The sequence below is a fragment of the Sceloporus occidentalis genome, unplaced genomic scaffold (genome assembly GCF_023333645.1).
Source record: "Sceloporus occidentalis isolate IW3139 unplaced genomic scaffold, rSceOcc1.0.p SCAF_368, whole genome shotgun sequence".
NCBI lineage: Eukaryota > Metazoa > Chordata > Lepidosauria > Squamata > Phrynosomatidae > Sceloporus > Sceloporus occidentalis.
In genome coordinates, this window is record NW_028317348.1 from 477,143 (window position 1) to 498,362 (window position 21,220).

At 37.9% G+C, this 21,220-nt stretch overlaps 1 protein-coding gene across 1 annotated transcript; it reads left to right on the forward strand.

Annotated features, from left to right (window-relative positions):
* Window positions 1–451: 451 nt before the first annotated feature.
* Window positions 452–17,593, forward strand: LOC149273564 (ubiquinol-cytochrome c reductase complex assembly factor 1-like; the record flags this gene model as incomplete). The annotated part of the gene is made up of 7 exons (XM_089506165.1): window positions 452–475; window positions 2,583–2,687; window positions 7,593–7,697; window positions 8,087–8,194; window positions 9,548–9,620; window positions 10,358–10,415; window positions 17,485–17,593. Coding segments are annotated over exons 1-7 (582 nt in total), but the record flags the coding sequence as incomplete, so codon positions are not given.
* Between the last annotated feature and the right edge of the window lie 3,627 nt (window positions 17,594–21,220).

Here is a 21,220-nt window from a genome sequence, read left to right on the forward strand (position 1 = left end):
AAGACTCCAATAAACTGCCCCCAACATTACCAGTTACTTTTCATTTTTTGTTACCTTCCAAACCAGTCACCTTAATATTAAAAACATTAATCATTCTGCTAAAAGGTATCATTCAAACTCCACTTGTCTCCTATAATTAACATCAATATTTTCTTCACATGTTTTGTAATATACAATAACACACTGATTATGTTAAATCTTGTAGGTTATTCGCCAAAAATTATTTTGTTGACTATCTATTAGGAATATTTTTATCTCATTTTTCACTTCACACATTGTTAGCGCGCTCAGAAGTCCTGCCAACCACATGATGGCGGCACAAAAAAACCCCCCACAACACTCATCTCTCAGTGGAGGCGGATGTTAGAGCCTTTCACCTCGGAAGTGTTTGAATCCAGCATGAAGTGAAGCGGTAGGGGCTGTATCTACAAGCAAACTCTACGGTGTCGCTATGGCAGCGCTGGTCAGATTAGGAGTAAGTATGAGAAACTGATAATAAAAGTGCTTTGCCCAAAGACTCCCCCCACAGGTGCTTGCACTGGTATAGTCCGACATGCCTATAAGTAATTGCGGCAGCGCGCGTTATTAAAAGAGCATCTCATACGTTTACTGTGCGCGACTGATATTTAGGGACAGGTACAGCACGTAACACAAGGTGACCTTTTATAGATCACGTACAGAGGTTTGGTCCGATGAACTGCTACAAACCAGCATTCTATACGTGCATTCTATGCCCCCTGCATTTACTATGAAATAAAGTCTGTGGTAATCAGGTTCGTCTGTTGAAACGCGATTTCTAAGTGTTATGAAACAACCCCCCCCCCATGTGGATTGATTTTAAAGAGCATATGTGATCTAAACATCACAGAATCCTACTTGCTTGTTAATGTAGAGTTCAGTACGACAGCGGAATATTTTAGAATAATTGGAATGTATGATGAATCTGTCAGGATCCGGGTACTGAAGTTATTAAACAAAGTTACCCATTTCCGTGACATAAGAAGCCCCCATTATCTATATTTCTGAGTGTTAAAGGAATTAGTTTTAGAGCAAATTATTCTAATTGGAAACTCTAGGAATAGTTGAACTTCTTAGCAGTTTTCCAAAATATGTAAAATGTAGCATTTAATTTAATCACAAACTCTTCAGCAGGCTATTTGATTTTGAACTGACAACAGAATACAGTAGAGTTTATTGCAATATAATAGTTTTTCCTTAAGGGTGAATATTTAACGGGCGTTGCTGCTTTAATTCTGTTAAGAATGTGGAAGAAATACTTTTATATATATATATAAATTTATATATATATACATTATGGGTGTAAAACTAGACCGAGCAGTTGAAAATTGTGAGTCAACCTTAATTAAGCGAGAGAACGGATGAACCGTGTGATATTCCTGACTTCTTATAAATTGTATCTACACAATGACCTTGTGTTTGCGGTGAAATTGTATAACACGCCTTGTTATTGCTTACATAAAAATGTATAGTTTGTTTCAAAAAGTATAGGTTATTAGTTTTACCCCACTTTTGCTACAACTAGAATTATTATTATTATCGTTTATATAGCATCAACAATTTACGCAGCGCTTAATACAATCCATATATTCAAGGAGTACGACAAGACGAGAATTGCCAGACTAAGACAAACCGATACATTAGGCGGAGGGAGCCCTTGCAAGCTTACAGTCTTGAGGGAATGGGGTGACAAACATAAGGCACAGTGACGGGTGAGAGGTGGTGTGGGGTTGTATCAATGAAGTTCTAGCAGATAAGATGGTGTGGCTTCTCTGAAGAAGTGGGTTTTGAATGCTGAAGGTCCGGTGGGAGTAGATTCTAGAGATATGAGGCAGCCCGAGTGAAATGTTGTAGACGGGAAAAGGAAGAGGTGATGAGTGAGGAGGAGAGCCTCAGCCCACGGGAAGAACGTTAGGATCGAGTAGGAGAGTATTTGCTTATGAGGGCAGAAATGTATGGAGGAGCAGTGTTATGGGGGGGCAGTGTTATGGAGGGCCTTTTATGTTAGTACCAGGATTTTAAATGTAATTCTAAAGGTTATAGGGAGCCAGTGGAGGGTTCCACAGAGGGGGGAAGCAGAAGAGGAGCAGCGTGCAAGGAAGATAAACCTAGCAGCCGCATTTAGGACAGACTGCAGAGGAGAGAGTTGAGACAGTGGAACCAGAGTGTTGCAGTAGTCAAGATGGGAAATAAGTGAATGAACCAGAGTTTTTGTGGATTCTTGGGTGAGAAATGGGGCAGATGCGAGAGATTGTTTTTTGGTTGCAAGCGGCAGGACCTGGCGAGGGACTGAGGGATGAAGGAGAGGTTTGAGTCAAGGCTCTGTTTCTCTGCAATGGGGCAAGGAATACATGGCGCTCTGCAGCTTCTATATATCGCTAAACTCCTTGTCGGACTTTCTGTGGCGCTTCACACATTTTATATTTTCATGGAATATAATTTAAAAATTCAACGCAGGAGAAGAATTGTTCAAAATGCCAATTGTTGGTTGTACCCTTTGAAATATTTTTGCATCTTAAACTGAAAATAAAAATATTGTATCACGTCTTGTCATTTTTGTCCAGACGCTGCAGATACGAATAAGCCCACAGATTGCTGCTTGTGCTGCTTTACAGTCGTGTGCTTTTACACAAATTCAGTGCCATAAAACACAGTCCTGTACAAGAAAGGTAAGGCTTGTAATTGGATAACTCTGGGGTAAATGATTTTCTGTGTGTGTCTGTGTGTAATATATATCTTTGGACAAAAGCATTGTGACACCCGGCCATTACAAAAGGGACTTTTATGACATCGCATTCTAAATACATAAGTATTAATATGTAGTTGGTGCCCCCTTTGCTGCTATAACAGCTTTCACTCTTCTGGGAAGACTTTCTACAAGATTTTGGAGAGTTTCTGTGCGAATTTTTGCCCATACTGTTGGTGTCTGGTTGGGCCGCTGTCCCAATACTTTTGTCCATATAGTGTTCATCTCATTGACTGTTCACTGAGCTTCCTTGCTGTGCTATAGATGTGTTTTTTGTCCACGTATTTTTGTGTAATACACCTTGGCATTGTTTTTACATTTAATTTGCCGACTCCTGTGGCAATTCCACATGCAAGCTTAGAGGGAGACAGTCAATTAACCTTGCTGTAGATAACTTCACCAAGTTGGAGCAACTTGCTGATGCTTTGAAGTGGACTCATCCCCCAGCTCACTTGAGTTGCAGTGAAAACCATAACTAGCAACTCAGAAGAGTTGAGTTGGTAGTGGAAGGTGAAATAGGGCTCAAACTCCACAAAATCTCTCCACTTCTCATTAAGAGGAGAGTTGACTTGGTAAATTAACCAGACTGACTGCCTTTGCTATCAGGTTAGCAGCTGTAAACCCATGACAGGTCTCTACAACAACTCAAGACCTGAACCTTTAAACTATACAGCACTTTTATTTTATCTCACTTTATAAGCCACTCTTTGCTTTTGTAAAATAGATCTGTAAAACCAGGTACTGGACAATGAAATACAATAGAACTATGGGACTTTCTGATTACTATACAAGGGCAGCTCAGCATAAGTTTTGGATTCATTTTAGAAAAATGAGCTCATGGAACCAGTGGCTATGACCGATCTGTGTGCCCCATTTTAGAACAACAAAAATCAGCAAGCAGATATGATTAACTTAAATAAATATGCAAATAAGACATTTTAATAAGTTGCTTATTTAGGCCTTAAGTCCATTACATTTCTAATAACATGCATATGAATTAGCGGTATGAAAAGGATTCTGTTTGAAGCAATCCTGTCTGTACAAGGATCTGGAAAAAGACAGATTGGAAAGATTATATAGGACAGGATTTACTCCACCAGAAACCTCATAATTAGCATGTAGTTTATGTAGCGAAAGTAGGATTCCCACCTATCTAAAATTTATCAGATGACTTCCTCTGGTCAGCTCTCCAAATCCATTTTCCATTTTCTCAATCTTGGTTCAGAGAGGTTTTTATTCAAGTCTTCAAGGCCATGTTTTCCACAGCAGGAAACCGTATATAAATCTTATCAGCCTCTGTGGTTCTCAAATCAGTCCTCAGGGAACCTTTATAAGACCAGAACTTTGAGGGATAGTATAAGCTGAAAATGAGAGAACCTATTTTACAGTGTTTTCGTTTTGGAGCAAAATGTCGTGGTTTTTTTTTGCATCAAATGGTAGAAAACGAGAACTATTTCATGGTCCTTGCAAAGCTATGGAGAAACCGTGAGGAGCTCTATAACTGTTAAGACACACATGCCCTGAATTTAATATTGAATAGATGAATGAGCTAAAACTAAATTTTGTTTTGTATTCATTTTCTATTTTTCGTGCCAGTATATTTATTGTTATTGCTATTTTTTCTGTTCCTTTTAATGTTAGTTTATTTTCTCCTAATCATAGTAATTCTGCTTTAAAATCTGCTGGTGTGCTATAGATAGAATTTAATAATATAGACTATTTAGACTGTTGTTCCCCTTCTTTATACTTTCATTTGTCATACAGTTGGCATGCCTAGGTTGCAGGCTGGGTTCTGTGTCCCCCATACTGCGCACTCTGCTGGTCTTCCTTATTGATCTGGATCATTTAATAAACAGAGCGCAAACAGAGGTTAAGTGTTACTTTGGTGTTCCCCACAAAAGCAGTGCATAAAACATAAAAGGATTGGAATTTCAAAATGGAGGTCTTATGTGCCACACATATGGGTTATCTTTGTTACAACTGAGGACAAGTGGATTGTTATACTATTTTTTTTAGGAAGATAACCTGAACACCTTTGGGACTGGTGATACCCTTGAAAATCTTCACTTAGCCCCTCATACAGAACAGCTAGGAAGTAGAATGTTACCAGATAAAGAGCACAAATACATTTGAGACTAACTCAACCAAAGCAGATAGAATATAAGGCTAGACTAAGTTAGATAAAGGGATGATAGGTATCGAATATGAGCTGTTTTGGGTGGGAGGAAATGGAGAGGTTGAGGGGTCAACTGTGAATTCTTGTTAAAATGCAATGATAACCACAAGATGAAATAGAACAGCTAGGGGACAAATTGATTTTAATTTGCCAATTTCTAAAAATCAGTTTTCAGTATTCCACGAGTCTTTAAACACTGCTTAAAATTTCGAATTAACTTCGAGTCTCCTTCTCCCATGAAAAAGCAGTGGAACTTCAGAAAAGCAGCTACCTAATGCCTACACATTTCTTTGTATCTATCTGCTTTCTTTTTTATTGACTACATCCTGCAAACAAAAGAGAATTGTAGAACTGTATTTACTCAATTATAAGACAACAGTTTTTTCAGGAAAAAAATAATTTTTGGCCTTTTCTTTTGGGGGGGTCGTCTTATAATTGAGCAAATACAGTATTTCAAATGATCTGGTCATCTGACTGGACCATCCAGTGCTGCCTTCCTGCTTCCTCCATTTGTTTCTCACCAGGAATGAAAACTGAAAAGTGACCACAATCTTGGTTCTGGTGTCCTACTGGATTTAACTCACCTGGCGGACAGGGTCTTTTGAGAATGTAGTTTATTAGCTTGGTTCTCTGCTGCTGTTGAGTGCCTCCATACCCATTGACAAATATCACATTGTATCTGCAGAATTTTTCTTCTAACATCTGTTCTAAAGGAAATTAAATAATGGCCCACATTTTCCTGATCGTGCCATAGACTCCAACACTCGATTAATGGCAGTTTAACCTTAATAGTTCACAATGCTAACTATCAGTCTGGTCCTCTCTTGTTTTTTCAACATCTTTGTAAATAAGATGAGCAAGGTCTTTTTTATATAAATGTGTTCTGGTACAAACAAAAGCACCGAATGGCAGTAGTTCCGCAGCTGTGTTTATTATAGAACACTAACTGAGATCCTTGTGGAAGTCTGGTTGTGGCATAATACCTCAATAATCCCAGATGTTTTTCAAATGACACTTAATCAGAAGAACCTAGATAAATAGAAAGAAATATGTTTCATAAATCATAGAGAAGCCAGCCGAAATTTTTCTGCGTTGAAGTTATTTCAGAGGAAATTCCAATCCCGTTGTTTATAAAATTATCCGTATGTTAGTAATGTAAATTATGTCCAAAAGTGCATGCGTGTAATGCAAGAAAATCATAGAACCTTGAACAAGTCCATCAGGGCACAAAGAACGCAGCATGGTGTGAAGTCCCTGCCAACCTTATGGCCACTCAGAGGCTGTACAGCCATTAATGTAGTAGGCAATGACCTATATATCATGGATTGCTGAGCTGCGAGAGCACCGGTGCCCACGGGGAGTGTTTTGATATTGAAAGGGTTGTTGGCACATACCATGGCACGGAATGCAACTACGGAACAGTCTTCTATTGTGGCAACAGCTCCCTGCTATTCATTATACAGACATTCTCTTCCACATTTAAACCACAGACCATAAAGAAACCTGGCATGGAAGACATAAGTTGAATCGTGAAGTTTAAATGCACAATGCTTTTAGTTCACAAAATAAATAGATTTCTTACTTGGGTGCATTTATTTTAGTTTGTGTCTCCATAGATATTTTGTAGAAAACTCAGACATTATTGAGACATTGACATCCAGTTTCCAAAACATATTGAAATAGAGATCATCTGCTGTCTGCAGAATTGTAAAAAATAAGCATTGTGATTTACAATGTCTATATCTAATAAAAGGAAGAAAAAGTCTGAATGAAACCCCCATCTGTGCCAAATTGGAGCCGGCAAGCTTTATTTAATAAAATGTGGGACGCAAGATGATAGAGCTACAGAATTTATTTTATAATTTTGCCACTTCAATTGTTATGCGGTGGTACAGTAATAAAACAGAGATAAAAAAGAGTGAAATAATTGTGCCGTATTTGCTCGATTATAAGACAAGGTTTTTTTCCACAGCAAATGCTCTTAAAAATACCCCTCATCTTATAATTGGGGTCGTCTTATAATCAGACCTCAAATAGGTATGACTATGAGACTAAGATCCAGATCCCCCGCAGCGCTGCAGGGGACCTGGATCCTCCTGTGTAGCCGGGGCAGCGTGTAGACATCTGCGCGATTCGCGTAGACAACTTCCGCTGCAGCCGGAAAGAGGTGCGGTTAGCAGCGGGTGTTGTCTACGTCCATCGTGCAGACCTTCCCCGGCTGTCAGAGATCAGAGTTCCCCTCACCGGTGCGGGGAATTCTCTCTGACAGTCGGAGGGTATATGTGCGATGGACGCAGACAACCCCGCTACTAACCGCACCTCCTTCCGGCTGCAGCGGAAGTTGCCATAAGTGTTTGGAGGAGGAGGAATGCTGCCTATAACCCCAAGAACACCATCCCCACCATCCAACAAGGAGGTGGAAACATTATGCTTTTGGGGTGTTTTTCTGCTAAGGGGACAGGACAACTTCACCGAATCAAAGGGACGATGGATGGGGCCATGTACTATCAAATCTTGGGTGAGAACGTCCTTCCCTGAGGCAGAGCACACAACCACCTATCTAATTATATATTTGAGTATTTTGATTAGTATCACTACTTGGGTTATAAATTCTAAAGTGCTCTACGATTGCTTAATTTTATGTTCTTCTAGAGTCTTTGCCATTCTGCACGTGATTTGAGAAACGTATGCTGTGGATTAACGCTCAGATCGCCTGCAGCAACACAAATACTGAGGCCACTGCACGTCACTCAAGAGGTAAGCCAAATATGTTATGTTATGTCAGGGAACCAAGTTGACCTGCTTAACGTTACCCAACAATCAACAGCAAATAGATAAATAAGTGTCCTAGAAATGAGTGTTTTTGTGTTTTTTGTTTTTTTTTAACACGAATGCCAGTTCTCAATGAGAGTAGAACACGAGGTAGTGTCATTATGAGGTCACTTGCTAAATGATGAATTCTTTCCATATTATTGAGCTAGACGGGTATCCCGTGTCATACATGTTTACAAAAAGACAATTGTCTCTTAATTATGCTAGTAAAAACAATTTGAATAAAAGGGAGATGCGTGTATTTGGCATGTTCTTGTGTGTTATGTATAATATTTCCCATATTGGGATCCTTTATGAGTTCTCTTTTTCTGTAGCATTATGCAACTAAAGGGGAGCTCCGACCATCAGAGGAGGAAGTTGGAACTTTTACTAAAATAATTGAAGCAATGGGTTTCACTGGACCTCTGAAGTATAACAAATGGGTATGTTTCATCATAGGCGGCTACATGAATCTTACCTTGGGAAGTCTTTAACGTGTACAAGAAAATACATTTGTAATAAAAATTAATATTTCAATATAGTCTGTATACTGTATAGTTTCTACTTTTTTTAACTTACAGTTGTATAGAGTACCATTGGGTGTGCTGCCAGTGCACATGTCCATCGCCAGTTATTTGGCCTACTGGATGAATTCCATTATTATTTATTGTATTATATAGCACCATCATAGTCTGTAGTGCTGTACAGTGGGTAGACAGGACATCACAAGTATTATATGACATAGCAATTTGACTTAGAAACAACCCGGCTCAAACGATCTTATCTCCTCGAAGTAAGGGTCCTACCAACTCGTCTTATATAAGAATCTATCAACAATGCAATAGCAGAACAAACCCTGATTATAACAGAAATTAGATGGGCAATTAACTTGCAGTCAAACTCTGTGTTTCTTACGTCTTTCGAAAAGGTTATTACTTTCCCTTTAATTAAAGTGGAAAAAATATAAATAACTTGACACACATCACTAAATGAAAGCCTGAACCAATATATTTCAGAAAAAATAACCTTTTATTAAAATAAAAATGATGAAGTCTGTAGTGTGTAAACTGTGTAGGACATCTGTTCTTTGTGGTTTTGTGGCATCTGGCATCGTCTAAATGCTGACATTTTAACTCCTTTTAAATAAAGGTTAAGTGATTTAATGAAAATGTTAGTCCCGGATTTTGCCATTTTGGGTGTGTTGAATCACACCTTTTGTGTATTTTGCTCCCTTTAGATCCTTTGGAGGAACTTTCCTCTGCCCCATTTTAAATTTACATAAACGAGTCTAAATTTTGAAAACTGAACTTGTTTGTAAGGTGTGACGATTTTAATGTTTTCATCACATCTTCTACATTAATATCTATCTTTATTTGCCACTTTATGAAGATCACACACAGGTAACAAGTAGTATGTAACATAACACATTGACTTACAGAGACAACAGGTGAGGAGGGCCCTGCGCACAGGAGCTTACAGTCTAGAGTGCTGCTGTTCTCATTGACGAAGAACTGACCAATGCTGTCTTCTTTACATAGAGAAAAAAGTAGAGGCAGCTGAAAGAGTTAAATGAGACTGAAGTCTGATTTTCCAACTCCAATAATTAAAGAATGCCTGCGCTAATTTGCATACATTAAAATGCTGTAGAGTTCATTAAAAAAGCACTGCAATATGCACTTAACATGAAAAAAGGACTGAAGCTTTCCCTTGTATTAGGCATCATCTGTGATAGTGTATTTTAAAGAAACTTGCTTTTTGGCTTTAGGTTCCTTTAAAATCTTTTCCCTTGTCTGCAGAAAATAAAGATTGCTGCCTTGCGCATGTATACATGCTGTGTGGAAAGGATAGATTATGATGAGTTTTTTGAAAGTAAGTATACTTTTCTAATTATACCGGAATACCCAAAATGCCTTATGTTACGGTCACGTTCATATATATATATATATATATACACCAAAAATCATGTTTTCCCATATATTAACAAGCAAGTATTACAGGAGTGCCAGAGAGCTGGTTCACCTAGCTAGCCAGAAATCTTAGGACAGGACACACTAAGGATAGACTTCACCTTGGAAGTCAATATGGAGGACAAAAGAGGGTTAAGCTTATATGCTTACTTTCCATGGTACTTCTGTGACCCAAACTGGTGCAGAATTATTTCATACAGTAAGTTTTGCAACCCACATGTTTTAATTTCCAAAAACTTTGCCTTTTAAAGCTAGTGAGCGTCTAGTTATGTTTCAGAAATGTAACTGGTAAGCCGTTTCTAGCAATTGTCTTCAAACTTTACTGTCCTTATAAGAAAGGAATAATTTTGCATCGAGAGAAAATAAAGATAAAAAAGCAACTAAAAGTAAGTGATATTAAGGACAAAAAAATCTAGAGAGTAATAAATCTTTAGGGAGGTGTGAGGGAGAGAGAGGATAGGGGTCAGTAAAAAGATTAATCCCAAAACCTCCTCTCGCTGCAGAAATTGTTCCCAGAAATTCCGGTTTGTGACCTGCAAAATATGAATATTCTAATTTTCTATGCCTTTAGATTGAATTCCGTGTAATAACGGAGCATTCTTGGGATGGCTACTTTGTAACATCTTTTTTTGAATACAGAATGCAGTCTTCCCGATACACTGAATTCATGGTTCCTTGTGACACAGTTACACGTCTGGTGAGTAAAATTCCTGACTAATAAAACTAGCTGGTTTCATTGAATTGGAAAGGACTCAATCTTGCAACAACTTGGAGCTTTGTAAACTCTCACCTGGGTCTGTCACTTCTGTATCGGTTCAATTTGTACTGAATATCAATCATTAAACATTCCTCCAACAATGGGAAACAAATGTATCTAAATTTGCTACAATTGCGCTTCTTTAACTTAAAATAACTTTTTTAACTCATCAAATTATTAAGCTACCCCTTCTTATATGAACAGTTCTTCTCTAAAGATCTTGAAGACTGCAGCGCGCCTCTTTGTTGAACTAGCGGGTAGAGCAGGGTCCAACAAAATAAAAAACAGTGGGTTTCGTTTTTTTATTTTTTCCCCCTTATGTCCCCCTTTTTTCCATCTTATATTCAGGCTTTTTCTTTTTTTTGTCTTTCATTAAGATCCAATTTCTTTTTTGGGGGGAGGTCATCTTATAATAGAGCAAATATGGTAAAGTATATAAAAATAAAATATACTGTTTTTGATTATGATTTCTGAAAGAAATGTCGCTGTAGTTGGCTTAGAACACCCGAGGTAGTAAACACATAATCCGTCATATACTGATGAGTTGCAATTCCCATAATCCTGACCTCACTTGAGTCTAGCCAGAGGTACCAAGGGAATCTTAGTTGAGCAGATGTTGGAGATCTCCCTGATAAGGGGCCCAGATATACAGCGTAACCCTGAAACATGTTTATTCATTAGCTTATAGGTGTATTTTCTGTTCAATACAGCTATTCTGGTAGCTTTGCTTGTAGTTTACTGTAAGTGAAATAGAAAATTCCATTACCGTATTTTTTTTCCATTTTGTGGTGAATTGTTCCCATAACATATATTTCTGTGTAAAACTTTCCATTTTTATGAAACAAATTACAGCAAGTGAAAGATAAACACAAACAACTTACGATGACAGAAAAATATATGTCCTTAGCAAAATATATCAAGTATATTTAATGTAAATTGCAAAACAAAAATTCCATATATTTTACGTGAAAGTTTTTTTTTTCTAGGAAGAGCACCATGGGGCTGTGTATGAACATGTACAAAATCTGACTACAGGGGCTGTAGTGTTAATAGCTAAAAGTGATGAAACGGAAAACAGCATCTCTCATCTAAGACTTCTTTAAATGAATCCAAATTTGGAAAAAAAATAGTTTTACATTTTTTTTTTATTATTTTTTTTTTTATTTAAGATTGTGGTTTTTTTCCCCATCAGTTATCCCTCTAGTGTTAAGTGGGGGGTTAACAAATGTGGATAAAACCTAATAGTTGGGCAGCAATATTTAGAAGCCAAAGGGATTTAGTTTGGTGCCTAAAAGACATTTGGCTATTAATATCCATACATAAAACTTATTTAAATTAATCCAAATTTGAAAGAAAAAATAGTTTTTTGTCCCCCCAGTGGTTATCCCGCTAGTCTTATGTGGGGGTTGACAAATGTGAATAAATTGTGAGCTTAATCATGCTTTGGCCAGTTCATATAACCAAAACCTCTTTTATATTATGTTTATATATTTGTTGCTAACTTTATTAGGGTGAGAAGCGCAGACAGTTTTTGTTTTTTATATACAGCATATTTTACTATATAATTCAAATGTGTGCCTGTCTGTCAGTCCTCTCTCTCCAATGTAACGTTCTTTAGGGAATATTATTTTCTTTCAGTCTGTCATAAAACTATAACGACTTTATAACGACATAAACTATCCCGTCAGGTTCTAGGCACGGATATTCGCTTATCGCTTTTACTCTGGTTAATGTACTGATGTTTCAGAAAGGAAGCATGACATGGTACTGACAACCTCTGTCTGATGACGTTTATTCCTTGCACATTGGGCTTGTCATATGGTCCTTTGGCCCTACCTGCCCTTGCTGCAGCGGCTGTCCCTCTGCCATCTTCTCACTCATCCTTTGTGTTCCTGACACATCTTTCGTCCCTGGGCCTCCCTCTCTCTCTCCCTAGGGCTTCCTTGCTTCCCGTTACCGTGTCCTGGTCTCCTCCACCTACCACAAATGTGTAAGGTGTTTAAAAATGAAAGCCTATTGTAGAAGTAATAAAAGTGGAACGTTGCGTAGCTCACTCACACAAGTCTCTTCCCGCGATATGTCTACCACTCAAGTCTCTGTCCTGAAGTTTGCCGTCACTTTGTTTAATCCAGGCTGCTGATTACCTTGTTTTTGTAGAATGTTCTATGTGTTTAGTGCTTTACCGAGCAGCCAGGAGTGAAATATACTTGGATTCAAGTCAAGGGGAAGCCAAGTGGACTTTCATATAAATAGAGCTTTACTGACTCTTTAAAGAGATTATTTACACACGCAGAGTTATCATTCAGCAGAGACGGCCACTCGGCATAGGACAAGGGACAAGTTTGCTGCACTCTTTTGGTTTATAGTGAGTCTCAGTTACCCTTCCAAAAATCCTCAGCGTTAGTGAGTAGCGGGTGATATGTGTTGAAATGTGATGTCACGGAGTAAATACATGGATTACACGGGATAAGAGAAGCAATATTTCATGATTGTCCTGTAGCTACTGGAATGATTGTTCTCACTAACCTCTCTGGGAAATGATGTAATTAGTATCTAAATAACGTAGGTGTTCCATGGAGCTGTTGGTAGCACCATTCATGCCAATATTAAAAAATAAAATAAGAGGATGCGTTACTGTTTTAGGTTACTTAAAAGCGGTTTAACTTAAACGTCCCTGCTGGGATTTTCAGTTCTGGTTGTCAGTAGACTTTAGGAGTTATTACGCTGACATTTGTGTTCCACCTAAAAAATACACATTGCAATTTTCCTAAATTGCAGATTTGTTGCTTGTGAAAATATTTAACACCTAAGCAATATTTTTCCTTTTCATCTGTGGTGTAAATAGCCCCCCAAAAAATATTGTTTAATCTAGCATTATTGGAAAGGTCAAAGTGTGTTGTGGAGAAGGAAGGTATATTTCTTAATGTGTAACAGGAACCTCGCTAAAGTACATTCAAACATTTGCTAACATGCCGTCTCGAAGTAGCACATCATAAATTGAACTGATTGCTAAGGCTGTCTCTAGTAGAAATGTATGGAGCCTTATTTAAACTCTGCAGTCTCTTTAATGTCTCGGGCCACAAAGCTGTTTCTTCGAGTCTGGAATCTCCCCTGTCCGGCCGCAGACGTAGAATGTTCGTGCAGCGGTTACACTGGACATTTACCCAGTGGCTGGAGGTCCAACTTAATATTTGGAAATTTAGCTGACCTTGAAAACTTGGGTGGACTTAAGTGAGTTAACATTTATGTATAAAAAAAATAAAAAAAAAATTCCAACCTTATAATCATTTAAATGTGAGGCATGGTGTAAGCAGTGTGCGCCCATTCGTTGTTTGTTTTCCTGGGGGAACGCAGTGTAGGTTCCATATATTTTTGTTTCTCAAGCTTTAAAAACCATTTTTGTTTCTTGTTATTTTCTTTTGTATTTAAATTTACAGTTCCGTCAGCTGGTGCATTCTATGCAAAATTTCCATGATCTTTCAATAAACTGTAAATTAAAACAACGATTGAAAAAATATTTGGAGACAAGACAAGCCCAGGTACTCTGCAGAGTCTAAGAACTGCAAAGCTGCTCCAGCCAGTGGATTCAGGTAGTCAGGAAATTTACTTCAAGCCCCTCAGGAGCCAACCATCTGCATTTTAACCCCTGTTTTATGTTTGCACCACTTTAGGGAATTCATCCCTTTATGAACAATAAAATTCCTGATGTTTTAAAAAAATAAATAAAAATATCCATGTTTCCTGTTTCAGACCCTATTTTAATTTCACATGTTTGAAACTTTTTATAACTACTGCTAAACCCCCACACACTCGCACGCACGCGCGCACACACACACACACACACACACACGCGCACACAGAACGTGATTTAAATGAGTGCCCATTGTGCCTGTACCTTTTAAATCACAGTATTTTATACAGATATCTTAAAGACTACCATTGATATGTTTAAAAATGTTAACACAACATAATGGCATCATGCGGGGATACTGGTATGTTGACTTATAATTAATTGGTGTGACAGCCACATTTTTGGATTCAGAGCATACAATTTAATTTCACTTGAGCATCAGTTTGATTGACAGCTATATTTTAGTAGTAGTAGAAAAACAGGACAAGATAACTTTTTTTTTGTTTGTTTTTAATTAAATAATAAAATATGATTACAAAGCAGTAGTACAGATAATTAAATATCATGGAGTTATGTAAATATACTCGCTTATACATCTCTTCAAAGATAAACATTATATTTGTAGTAAAATCAAACATGATCATTACAATCATTATTATTAAGGACAAGATAACTTGATGTAAAGGATCAACAAGGGCATTTTTGGGTGTCATCTGTTTGAGACTGTGTTTGACATCTGTAGCAACAACAGGAACACTATTATTATTTTTGGGGCTTTATTCATTATTAAATAAGGTGTTTAGCAAGAGATTTTGTGAATTTTCGTAATGCATAATGAAGGGTCATCTCTGGGAAGTTTGTTCTGCAAGAAGGCCTGAGCTGGCTGGGGACATCTTGCTGAGCTCTTCATAGTGTATGGGGATGTCTGTGAGTTGAAACTGCAATCTTCCCAATCTCTGTTTTAGTGAATAAATCTGTTTGCCAATTAATGCTGGTTCTCTTTACCCTTTTTCTGCCAATCACACGTTGGTTTATAAAGATGTAAGTTGGCGTTGTTCTCTCTGCCACCAGTTAAAACTTGACTTTGTGGCTACAAATTCGGGTAAAGTTTGTTTCTGTAAAGCACAGAAATGAAATCGAATTCTACTATGAAATGAAACACACAGCTGACAGAATGACCTCAGTGTTCTCACCTTTTGTACCTGCTTTCCAAAAGGTCTGTCTCTTAATGGTTGGACGTTCCACGTGACCTCATATTGTCTTTTGGGAATAACTCGAGACTCTCTTGGAAGTAATCAGGTGAACAGAAAGCTTGTTTTCCTGTGGAAAAAATTGTTCAGGTCTCTTGTAGCTTGGAACTTCCAGCAGGTTTATTAAACTTTCGTAAACAGAAATGCAACGTTACCTTCGTGGTTTGACAATGATGAGTCAGACTCTTAATGCACTGCAGGTCTAGCATTACGAACAGCGCTGATTATCGTCGGGAATTTTATTGACTGAGAAAAGTGTGTCTTTTAAACCCCAGATGGCAGGTGCAGTTTTTTAGACAACATTTTCAAATAAAACAAATTATTCCATTACCTCACTGTTTCTACTGATAAATTGGTGTGCGTGGACACATCAAACATGGGCCATTTCTTCAATCTTGCAGACTTGCAAAGTGACGTTATTTTCATACAGCAAACGACATGTAAACAGCTTTGGCCTGATTATTCTCAATTTGACAATATTCCATTTAACTCTTTATAGATTGTAATATGAGCTTTGGCAGACGTACTACGAGCACTGTTAGGAGCAGTCTGTAAAGTGCACTATTACATAAATCCACATTCATGTGAAGTTTATTTCTCTGCTTTCTTTCTTCTAATTGGGTAAGGTATTAAGAATCAACGCTTGTAAATCAGCGCAGTACTTAAAATTAGTTGGGTTCTGGAATGAGGCAACGTCTGGTTGCTCATAAACTCGAACGTATCATGGCAGTGAGATTTTTTCAGTGTGCATACAAGATTCACCTACTAGTTCTAAGTTTTCCGACTCTGATATGATCTTTCACAAAACTCGTCAGATTTTAGCCTCTTAAGACTACTGGTACACCATAATGTTAAAACGTGCTAAATGCTAACTATGAAGAATAATATTTAAAATGGACCAAACTATTTCGATTCTACGCTACTTTTGACTGGGTGTACGTGGAGTGCTGTAGTCGATGGGTGGCTCTTGAAGGGGATGCTTACTGCCCTACACCTGGACATTGTGGACCAGGGAAGGTTGAGACACCAGGCTATGAGCTATGGTTGGAAAAGATCCCAGCAGGAGATACTGCAGGAACCACGATATGACGGGTCTCACAGCCTGAAGTGCCACAGGAACCCAGCAGGACACAGTAGAAAACACCAACTAATAGGATAAGGATATCAGGATAGCCATGAATTCTAGATTGAAAGTGCCTGAAATTCTAGGCAGTAGCAATATAGGAAGGCCCTACCGGGAAGGTAGCTCGATGGTGCGTACACTAAGAAGGAAACTAGACCGTTAGGAGGTCAGCAGAACCTCAGAGCATGATCAAGACTAGCAGAGGGATCCATTTCTGGGTCAGACATTGGCTTCTGGGAAGGCAAGGGTTAGAAACAGGGGTGTAATGGTTAGGCAGGTTGACCAAGTAAATAGCCAATAGACTGCATTTGTGCAACCAGTCAGAAGCCCAGCCATCAACGGAGTCTTTGGGGTATAAGAAATACTGAACCACATATCTTGCAGTCCTGATTAAGGACGGGTCAGGTGAACTAATTCATTACCATTGGCACATAATATTGTATTGTCTTTTGATAACCCACAAACTCTGATGCAAACCTCACACAAATGGAATGTCTATAATACATAGACATAGGAACCACATCCCCCCCTCAACAACTCTAGCTCGGTAGGGGCTTGTTGATAATGGTACCTACATGCTTAAGGCCAATGGTCTATGGTGTTGAACCAGCACTAATAATTCTGCCACAATCAGTGGCTGGGATGTTACTGGAAGGGGCACATACAAATTAACATGCAAAAAGGACAAGGGTTATTTTGCTTAGGCAATATATTATTAGCTTTTGTTTGTTATGGTATTGTGTGGTATGATAAAACCTTCCTTTTCACATTTAATTATTCAGCCATATTTTAAGCATAGATCTTAAATGCTCCATAGCGTCACATCAGTTATCCAGCTACCCTGACTGTTTTATATTTCGAAAATAAGTTTAATATATACTCAAAGATTATGTTCCTACTTTGTTGCTTGCATTTCTGGTCCTTGGAGGGTTAAGCAAGCAATGGGCAAATCATTTCATAACAATCTATTCAAAGTTAACTAAACAGAACTAATGTGTTTTGTAGGATGTGCCTGGTACGAATGAAGCAGGAAGGCCGAGCTGGAAAATATATGTGTCGATACATAGTCCATTCAATGTGGGAAGACGTTCAACAGCGTGGGAAAGTAATGGGAGTAAGTCCAGACTTTACCAATATATGGTTTTATCATTCAACCATGCGCATCGCCATCTATAGAGATAACAAATAAGTAACCCTTTTTTGGACTGATGGCCCTTACTGCCCTCCGCAAATGGAGATCTTAATATAAATCAATGTAATCAATAGATTTTAAGCAGTTAGAAACATTTTTGTATGTTTGCATGGTTATAATGTTGTTTTTAGCAACATTTTAGGGAATTAATATTTATTTTATATTCCACATATCTCCTAATGTCAGCCTGATGATAAAATGTATTCATACCGCTATGTACAGAACATATTGACTGTATTTATTTCCGTCTATTATACTGGGTTAATTGGATGTTTTGTGAGACTGTGCTGTTTAATTATCACATCAAATCGTCGCCCCCTTCTACATTTCTGTTAAAATGGTTTTAGGTACCCATTTCAAAGTCCCTAACGGCAGGGTAGATCGCAATACTCTCTCAAAATTAACGGTTGGGTTATTAAAAAGGGGCAGTATTTTAAAGTTTGTTTAAAAAAAAAACAAAAACAAAAAACACATCAACCAGTTAATATACCGTCTTTTATAGGAAGATGGAATTTGGGAGGATTGATGTCTTTTTAATATTCAAAATCTGTATGAAATGTTCTGTCCTACATTTCTGCTTTAAAAACAGGTTAAAACATGTCTACTTTTTAAATTATTTTCTTTATTAACAAGTTTGCCTTAGTTCATAACCCTCTTGGACACATTGTATACGAGTCCAAGATTGATACAGCTGTGAAAACAAATTTTGGCCCCAGCTCCATCAGCTGGTATGGGCAGATTCCAAGGAAACGTGTCAGCCGGCTGCCCTTAAGCTAATGAAGTGTATTACTCTTACAGTTTTCTCACCAGATGTGTCTGTGGCCAAACCGTGCATTTTTTTTTCTATACATTTTTCCATTGCAACAAACTGTGACTAAACAGAAGTACACAAAATGGTATCTGTGCAGCGTTACGCCACATCTGCTTTAACTGTTCGCGTGCCAGCATCACAATTGGTGCAAAATGTATGTAATTATGACAGTGTAGTCTGAGCAAGCTTCTTAAATTAGGAGTAGCAGTGGAATTGGGAACATCAGAGGACTATGCTGAGAGATGCTCAAATAACCATCCAATACTCGTCTTTGCCAAAGTACCAGCATCGTGTGCACGTCAGAACGATGACTTTCTACGGTTCTTTTTGTTTTATTGTGCAGACGTCTCAGTAGGTGTCTTTCACAATTGCTATATGTCTAACGACAAACGGAATAGTGAATAGAGGTGGCAGACCTTAACACGGACACAGACATTTACATTACAATCCTTGCAATCGTAAATATAAGAAACTCCGAATCTATGCCTCCATTTTGCTCATGGCCCGCTAGTTAATTATAAGGACATAATGGGGTTTATTCATGAAAGGGGATGTTGGCGTAATTTGCTCAATGCATTGAAATATATTTAGAAAAAAAAAATATTGACATTTGAACTCTTAGTTTAGACAGACTGTAAAGTATTTAAAGTAGTGTTTTTTTTTTTTAAATGTCTCAGTCTTTATGTATTAAAAAAAATAATAATTTGCAATACTCCAAAGTGCAAACACAAATAGAAAATAACAGCCAAATATAAAAAAGAACACCATCGCTCCCGGGCTGCCAGTATGTTTGTGAATTTGTCTTCGTCCCCAATAAACGGAACATTCATAATTCCCCTTCTCCTCTGGGAGATGAGTCGGCCAGGAGTGGGGTTCATAGTTGTTTTCCGCTGCCTAGCTATATGATCTTAGCTGCAATGATTATATGCAATATTCATCTTCCTACTTTGGATGTACTTTGTCAGGAAGTGTGTCCAGGAGTGCCAACATCGAGGTTTCAGTTTTTTTATGTTGCTACCAAATATGATACACTGTATCCTTTTTATTAAAAATGTGTCAAAATGTATCTGTGAAAAGTCTGATAGGCAGAGTAGGTACCAAGTAATTATGACATTTCTGCTTACTAGCTTTTTATGATGGCAGAGGCAGTCAGCGAATCTTCCATTGCTGTGAACTCAAGTGGGTTCTTCTGTTGACTGGCTTCTAATGCTTGGACAATTTTGACCGCGTGATGAGCTGAACTTGCTTGGCTCTAAGTCTTCTGTAGTATCTTAGAAGAAAACTGTGCCTTTCGCAATTGCTCATCTACTAGGTATTTTTAGAAGGTGCCTCTAACTTTCCAATGCCATCTATTACACCAATTTTGATGGAAAGAGGTAATAAGATTCTAGTCAAGAGTTGTCAACAGCGTAATTTAGACATTGGGATAACTAAGCTGCAATAGCGATAAAGGCAAAAAGAGACCAAAAACATTTAAAAAGAAAAAAAAAAGCTGATCCTCATTTTACCAAAGGGAAATTCGGCTTCATCAGGTTTTGTTACAGGTAACATAGTACCTCATGGGTTGTAGTAATGACCATGAAAAGATGCCACAATGAGAACAGTGTGTCTGGCTTTCGGAGAAACTCCTTCATTACAGAAGTTTAGCGAGTCTCATTGGTATAAACTGGCTATGGGTATGTTTGGAGCGAAATAAAATTGTAGGTGAATTACAACCAAGCAGTATCATTACAGACGTAAGAAAGAATATCATTATCGTAAATGAATAGTCAAGTGTATGTCCTTTACCGAAGTTTCTGGCCAATGTACACTGAACCTTTTTTCCTTACTTAGCAGCGATTGCAATATACTACAAATAAATGAGTTGGGTTTTTCCGAAATCTGGCAGCGAGTGAGGAGTAGAACCATGTTTTTTGGAAAAGATTAAGGAAAGTTGGCAGAATCTAGGGTAATCCTACACTATGTTGTCATTTTTGGCAAAATTAGCCGTAGAAAGTTGTGTTTTGTACCTTTCCCTTTTTGGCCCTTTCATTTATTTTTTATATTATTTTTTTTTTCTCTTTAGTTTTTTTTTTGTCAGGAATCAATCCATGACAAACCATGGCAAATGTGTAAGTTTGCATACATAGGAACATGTCTGAGGCAATTTTTATAGATGCTTAACATTGCTACCATGTTACTACGGGGCTTATTTTTCAACCCCCCTTAGAGTCCTGTCTGCCCCCCCCCTTTCTTAAAGATTGAGGGCAGAACCAGGGCAAAGCAATAATTTTTGTTCACTTCTAAAAGGTTACAGTAATAAAGAGACCCTTGTTAACATCAGAGAACATGGCAGCCAGAAGCTTTCATAGGCTTGTCATTGTTTATTTTATCTGTAATTTGGAACCTTCTGCGCTGTTAAAACATTGGCAAGGAATTAATTAACCATTGGTTTGCTTTACCTGCAAACAAACCTGTTCAAAAGCAAGTGTTCCTCTGCCCCTTTCATATCAACTTTAGGAGTGATCTCTAGAGTTGTTGTGTGGTGCTCAACGAAGCTCGGTTTTGTGGCCTCTTGAAAAAAATTATTTTAGTTGTAATATTGTATGAAATCAGATACCAAATCCCATGTAACATTTTTGTTAAATACAGTATGTTTTTTTAAAGAATAATTTTGTAAGGCGGAGCTCAGAGGGCGACAAATTTGGTTTAGTTCCAGGACCAGTTTTTGTTTTCCCAGTGATACTAACATAGGTACT